At 37.2% G+C, this 7,737-nt stretch overlaps 1 protein-coding gene across 1 annotated transcript; it reads right to left on the bottom strand.

Annotated features, from left to right (window-relative positions):
• Positions 1-672: 672 nt before the first annotated feature.
• LOC101990128 (zinc finger protein 431-like) lies at positions 673-7,308 on the bottom strand. The gene has a single exon (XM_013355436.2). It carries the CDS (start codon positions 7,065-7,067, stop codon positions 4,671-4,673), a length of 2,397 nt encoding a protein of 798 aa, XP_013210890.1. The 5' UTR covers positions 7,068-7,308; the 3' UTR covers positions 673-4,670.
• Positions 7,309-7,737: the final 429 nt, after the last annotated feature.

Raw genomic sequence — 7,737 nt, forward strand, 5'->3', positions numbered from 1 at the left:
TTGACAGGACAACTGGTCTTGGACATTAATCTTATACACTCTGTACAACTTGAAAACTTGACTAAAAGTTCAATGTTATTTAAATTTCCTTTAATTGCCTTTTAAACATAGACTTAAAGATATTTTTCATCAAGCTAACCCAAAGTCATAGCTTTTGCTGTGTCTCCTGGGTGTAAATCTGATCCAGCTATTTTAAAGAAACTTGACTTCTTTCTTTACAAATATGAACTTCAGTATAATTAAAATGATAATACATCTAAAACATATATCTCTGGCAAACTAAAAAATCATGTAAGCTTCAAAGATTCAAAAAGATCATGAGGCTTAAAGCAAAATTCACGGGTCAAATGGACTTCAGATAAATAAAAGTTCCAAATATAAGGTTCCTCCTAAATTTTAACTTTTGTCCTTTGTCTGTATATGTCTTGGCAGATTTAACAAACACCATCCAGGGAGCACCTGTGGATTGCAAACTGTTAAGCTCTGGACTTGCTGAAAGCTGATGTGAACCAATTCAGCTGATGGGATTGCTCCCTGTTCCTTCACCTGGAATAGCTAATCAGATGCTCCTGATAAATGTCCCATTTATCTCAGCCTTTGACTAGCCTTTCAGCCTTTCTGGACCCTGACAACTGAAACCTCAAATGCAGTTAGCAGCAGTACATGGTCCAGTAAAAGAAAAACCCTGCCCATGCAAAATAAAACTCATTAAGCTGCTCATCTGGATGATGGGCCTTCATCTGGGTTGACCCTATACATTCATGATAATGTCCTAAATGCAGGAAAGGGGTAATGTGTGATTGTCTAGCTCTTCCTGCAGAAGACCCATTAATTAGAGGTGAAGGGGGGATGAAGAAGTCTAACTTAACATGAGCACAGCCATGACATGCTGCAGACTAACAATATTGAGACTACGCCTCATCCTTAAAATAACCAGGAAAAACCACAAACTGTACCCTGTGAGAAACCAATCAGAATGAAGACAAACAAGTACTAGATGCTCTAGAGTATTAAAAATAGATAACCTAAACTTGTTTATAGGTTACCAATTTCCTTGCTGCATCACCAGTACCAAACCCTGTTTGACAAGACTTCTGCTACCTCTCTCCTGTCCCAATCAGGAGTTGAACCACTGTCTGGTCTGTATCTGGAATTCACCTACCCCCTCCCAAATCCTTTACTCCTTAAGAAGCCTACCATAGCTGAGCTCAATGCTGTCCCTGATCCAACTGCTGTGTCAGAACACACAGAGAGCCCAAACTCTAGTTTGCAATAAAAGCTCTTTTATTTTGCATACAAACTCGAACTTCTGGTGTTATCTGGAGGACTTGTAACGCAAGCATAGCAAGAGCAATAGAATAATATATTTATTCAGTAAAGCAAAGCCAGCACCAAACATCAAGCCAATTTGGCCTTGGGATGAGTGCTTTTTATGGATCAACAATATAAGAGACAGTGAATTTCATGTAGTTTAGTGATTAGCATTTTTAACAAAATGAATTCTAATTTTGTCTTAATCTGTATGCATTTTATAAATGTAAATACAGTGTGGCCCGATTTTCTCTCAAAGGAAACATATTGTGCTTTTCCAGAGTCTCAAATGTAATATTAAGAACTTAGTATTTGAAGACACATTTCTGAATGCACTATTTACATTCGAGAGCATACATCTCAGAGGGAAAGTTAATGTGGAGTAAAGAGTTGCTTAGTAAATGCTAATGTTATCAGCCAATATTGTGACTCAATAAGTACATTATACTTTCATTTATATATTTGATTGAATCAGAAAGTATGATGTACTTTTTTGCCTTGTGATTTGATCAAATGCCCTGGTTCCACATGAAACTAATTTCCAAATACCTTTCCATTTATGCCTAATCTCTAAGAACAAAGGTCACTTGCTCCAACAGGCAAGTGGTACAACAGTGGAGGTAGAAGGCATGGGTTAGTATAAAACAAGGTCTTTGTAATTCCCACAACATAACCACGGTTTCATATGAGATAATGCAAATCCTTTTCCAGATTATCCTACTGTATTGGTATCTGTAAGATAAATAAAAAGGATACTGATAAAGTCCAGTTCATAAAATCTAAAGTATACTAACAGGAATAAAGTTATCCACAACTGAACTTTTAGAGCCTGTATCCCCTGCTCATCAGCAGAGAAAGAAACTGATCACACTTTGGTCCAGTACAATATACCTGCTTTCAGCCTTGCTTTCCCTTCTGCTGTTCTTCCATTACCAACCATAGCACAGCAGAATCATGACTTCTCCAGCTAGCCCAACAGTGTCCTAGACCTGAAAGGGTTCCCCTTTCCAAACAAGATCTTGTCTGAGTCGTTTTTTTTTTCTAAAAATGTAGCTTCTAAAACTCCATCTAGGAATGTGCCTTAGGTTCCTATGGTCTGGCTTTTATCATGCTTCTCCACAAATGCTGAAGAATGTACCAATAGCACAGAGCGCCTGCTGCATTAGCCATCATCCTGCTGATATAGTGATTGCCCCTGCCCCACTGATTTGCATCTGTCCCACTCTATTCATATTCTCTGCTACACAACACCAGCTGTGTAGAGCCATTTCATACAGCCTTACCATGTTTGCTGCCACCATAAGAACTCTTCACGAATGGTTACAGAATAAGAAAAATAGTGTAATGTGTACTTTACTGTGAGAAGTCTCTTCACTGTGCACAAGTTAAAAATTTTATCAAGATACTAACTAGAAACCCGAGGTGTATTCGGTCAACAATCTTAAAGTCATCAAGATGAAGGAGCTCTTGAAATTAGATTCTAGGTCTCTGGATGAACTTACACACGAAAATAAAGCTGAAGTTAAGTTCTTAGTGAAGCAATTTATTGAGTTCCAGTTCATTATGAATAGACTGGGATGCGAACATTAGTATTTTATAAAAAATTTATGAGGACCAGAAATTCAATTTCTTAAGGCCTGTAGAATGGAGTGTTAAAATTACAGAAATACACAAGCACACAACAGACTATAGTATTTATCCACAGGTAGGATTGTTCTGAGGGGCACCAGAGTTTGGTTGAATCATGGAAAAGTAACATGCGTCTATTCAAGTAAATAACCCAGTTTGGATGGTATCTGCCACTGACATGTTTTCAACTGTTTTTTTTTTCAATTTTCGTTTTTGCAGACTTCACTCTTACTCCTCAATGAATGCAAAGAGAAGAGCCCTCTGACTCAACCCAAGAATACATTCCGTTCCTGTGAAGGCCTTCTTACCACGATTAAGTACTAACATGGAAATAATTCCAGGATGATCGAGCACAATCTTCCTTACTTTAGTTAACTCTAATCCCTTCTCTCTAATACAGTGCTACCAAATTTCCTATTGCTGTGACCCCTTAAGACAATTCCAAGTAGTTGAATGTGGGCATACTAACATGTGGGTAGACTTGTCAGGAGACAGATGGAAGTGGTGTCTCAGTTCCTAAAACAATCAGAATTTGGGGTTTTCATTTATCTTGGGAAGCTCGAATGAAAGGATCATAATCTGAATGAGGTCAAAACCCAGAATGGCTCTATTATCAGTTTCCCACTTACAAATTTCAAGGCAAATTAATAAATGGGTTCACTATATGTTTTATGAGACACTTCCTGGGGAGATACAACATATAGATCCAACTACTCACCCCAACTGGAAACTGAAAACAGATTCAACTTGCTAAACCAATGAGCTTTATTGGGAGTTGCAGGAATATGGGGAGAGTTGCTTATCAGAGCACAGGGGACACAAAGGTAGTTGCAATCCTCAAACTCAAAATGAGCATGTGATATAGCTTATGAATATTGGACACCTGAAACATACTGCACACCTACAGGGATACATACAGATTAAGGAGCATCCTATCTTGATGGTCCAGTTTGACCAATCTTGAGTTGCATGATTTATGTCTAAGTTTTGACATTTCAGTTAAACATACTGAATCCTGTCAGTTTCAGGGATACCTTGATATAAACTGAGAATGCTCATTTGTTTCCTGGCCATCCAGACCTGGATAATCACACAGAAACTATTAATTACAGCACTGTTTGCCAATAGCTTAGGCATATTCCTAGCTAGCTCTTACATCTTAACCCATTTCTATTAATCTGTGTACCACCAATAAGTTGTGGCCTACCAGTAGGTTCTGGTATCTTTCTCTGTTGGCAGATACATGGTGTCTCCATGACTCTCCTGGCATTCACTTTAGTTTTCCTGCCTAGCTCTATTCTGCCTGCCATAGGCCAAAATAGCTTCTTTATTAACCAATGGTAATAAAACATTCACAGCATAGAAAAGGCAATCCCACATCATCTTGAAGCTATTTTGAACAGCTTATCTCCTGCCTTAATCAGCTTTCCTTCAGAATGGATAATCTGAGTTCCTAGGAAGTTGCTACACAAGACCAAAGACAGGGCTTCAGACGTCTCCATTTTGTCTTCATTATGAATTATTTCAGGTTGAAGAAGTAAAAATTGGAGAAAGCAGAAGCCACATCATTTCAAATGGTTTCTTTACTCCCCAGTATGAATTTTTAGATGTTTTCTTACATGTGAAAGGCAAGTAAAGACTTTTCCTCATACAGTGCATTTGAAAGGTTTCTCTCAGGTATGAATTCTTTCATGTGTTCTAAGGTTGGATAAAAGATGTGTCACTAATTATTATTTGGACTTTTTCTCTTTTGTATGGTTTCTCTCATGTATTCTAAGATACGAGTTACTCGAAAAGGACTTGTCACATTCACTACATTGGTGAGGTTTCTCTCCTGTATGAATTCTCTGATGAGTTCTAAGAGATGAACCATAGGTAAAGGATTTGTCACATTCATAGCACTTGTAGGGTTTCTCACCTGTATGAACTTTCTGATGTCTTCTAAGACATAAGTCAGTGTTAAAGGATTTCCCACACTCACTACATTTGTAAGGATTCTCCCACATACGAATTTTCTGATGAGTTTTAAGATGGCATTTCTGGGAAAAAAGTTTGTTACATTCACTACATTTATAAGGTTTCTCAACTGTAAGGCTTCTCTGATGTCTTCTAAGATATGAGATACTCATAAATGATAGGCCACATTCACTACATTTGTAAGGTCTCTCTCCTGTATGCTTTCTCTGATGTATTGTAAGAAATTCACGACGGGTAAATGATATGTTACATTCAAAACATTTGTAGAGTGTCTCACCAGTATGAAATCTCTGATGTTTCCTAAATTCTGAGCCATAGGTAAAGGATTTCTCACATTCACTACATTTGTAAGGTTTCTCTCCTGTATGAATTCTCTGATGAGTTTTAAGACTGCCTTTTTGTGTAAAAGATTTGTCACATTCACTACAATGGTAAGGTTTCTCTCCTGTATGTGTCCTCTGATGTATTCTATGGGCGGCCTTATTGAAAAATGATTTGTCACATTCACTACATTTATAAGGTCTCTCACCTGTATGTAATTTCTGATGACTTACTAGACTGCATTTCAGGGCAAATGATTTGTCACATTGACTACATTTGTAAAGTTCCTCTCCTGTGTGTATTCTCTGATGCATTCTAAAATACGATCTACTCACAAATGATTTGCCACATTCACTACATTTGTGTGGTTTCTCTCCTGTATGAATTTTCTGATGAGTTTTAAGCCTGCTTTTCTCCTTAAAGGATTTGTCACATTCACCACATTGGTAAGGTTTCTCTTCTAAATGTATTTCCCGATGTCTTCTAAGAAAGGACCTACTGGTAAAGGATTTGTCGCATTCACTACATTTGTAAGGTCTCTCCCCTGTATGAGTTCTCTGGTGAGTTATTAGAGAGTCTTTCTGGATAAATGCTTTGTCACATTGACTACATTTGTAAAGTTTCTCTCCTGTGTGTATTCTTTGATGTATTCTAAGATACGACACACTCAGAAATGATTTGCCACATTCACTACATTTGTGTGGTTTTTCTCCTGTATGAATTTTCTCATGGGTTCGAAGACCACTTTTCTGGGTAAAGAATTTCTGACATTCACCACATTGGTAAGGTTTCTCTCCTGTATGTACTCTTTGGTGAACTACTATGCTGCCTTTAAACATAAAGGATTTGTCACATTGACTACATTTGTAAGGTTTCTCTCCTGTATGAATTCTCTGATGAATTCTAAGACTGTTTTTCTCGATGAAGGTTTTGTCACATTCTCCACATTGGTAAGGTTTCTTCCCTTCTTTATGTACTCTCTGATGTATTCTAAAATATGACGTACTCATAAATGATTTGGCACATTCACTACATTTGTGTGGTTTCTTTCCTATATGAATTCTCTGAGGAGTTTTAAGATATTTGTGGGGTTTTTCACTACACTTGAAATTGTAATGTACTTTGAGTTGGAACAACTGCTGAAAGGGTTTATCACATTTCATACATTTATGGAGTTTCTCTTCTGTAGGAGCTCTCTGATGACTACTGATGTTTGAGTCCAACTTAGAGCATTTTTCAGAGTTCTTGTTTTGGTCTCCTATTTTTGCTCTATTGGTTTGTTTCAGCATAGTTTTATGTTTAGAGTCAAAAGATTTATCATATGCTATATTTTTGTGTTCTTTCTTTCCTATGTTGACTCTTTGATTTTGGCTAATGTTGTAATACAAATTAAAACAGTTCACATAGTCCTGATTTTTGCAAGAATTTTCTCGAGTGTTTCCACTTTTGTGTCTCTTCATATTTATTGTTTCAACAGCGGTATCTCCATAGTTACCAGATCTGTACTTGCTGTTTTCTGCAGTATCACTTGTGTTATGAGGTCTACAATGGAAGGATTCAATCAGTCTGACAAGCTTATTACAAATATATAACTTCTCTTGGATATTTTCAGGATTGTGCAGGATATCCTTTGTGCCTTGATCCAAGATGGTCTCATATTTACCATGTATGCGATGGGTCTCTGAAAAATTAGTGCAGTTAGGGATAATAGGGATTAATGGTAGAGTAAGAAATTGAATAATATATTTTCTTAAGTTTCCTAAGAGGGGTAAACTAGTAATTCTCAGGGACAGAGTTCTTACCAAAGTCCTTTTGTGTTTCACAATCATTAAATGGATGCTCACAAGTGCCTCAATCTTACTATATCAAAGACAAAAATTACCTTCTTGTTCTTAGCTAAACACTGTATCTTAGAGAAGCAAAGACAAATAGGTGATGGAGCAGTAAAGAACTTTGAGAAAGAGGCTCTCTGAAGGGTCATATGAAGAGTGTTGCTATCCAAGTGGTATGGCACAAGTCTTTAATCCCAGGATTGTGAAGGCAAAAGCAGGTAGATCTATGTGAGTTCAAAGACAGCATATTCTACAAAGCGATTTCCAGGATAGCCAGGCCTGTTTTACAGAGAAACCCTTTCTGGAAAAAACAAAAAAAAAGGATGTTTCTCAACTTCCTTCTTTATGTTTTGGACACACATTCACACTGTGCAGTTAAGAACTCATTGTGTAACCCAGGTTAGCCTGGACCTTGCCATATATTCTTGCTTGAGCCTCGAAAGTGCAAAAGGTAAAGTCATTCTGTGCCAGTGCTAAACAGTGACGACATGTCAAAAATTAAATAGATAAACAAGAATATTCCTATAACAGTTCTTCAATTTAAAACTTTCTGAGTCTAAAAAAAATCAGAGATAGGAAGAGTTTAATACAAAAAAAATTCTACTTATTAAGTGTACTGCAGGGGGCTGGAGAGATGGCTCTGAGGTTAAGAGCACTGACAGCTCTT

This window comes from Microtus ochrogaster, unplaced genomic scaffold (assembly GCF_000317375.1).
Source record: "Microtus ochrogaster isolate Prairie Vole_2 unplaced genomic scaffold, MicOch1.0 UNK130, whole genome shotgun sequence".
NCBI classification, from domain to species: Eukaryota; Metazoa; Chordata; class Mammalia; order Rodentia; family Cricetidae; genus Microtus; species Microtus ochrogaster.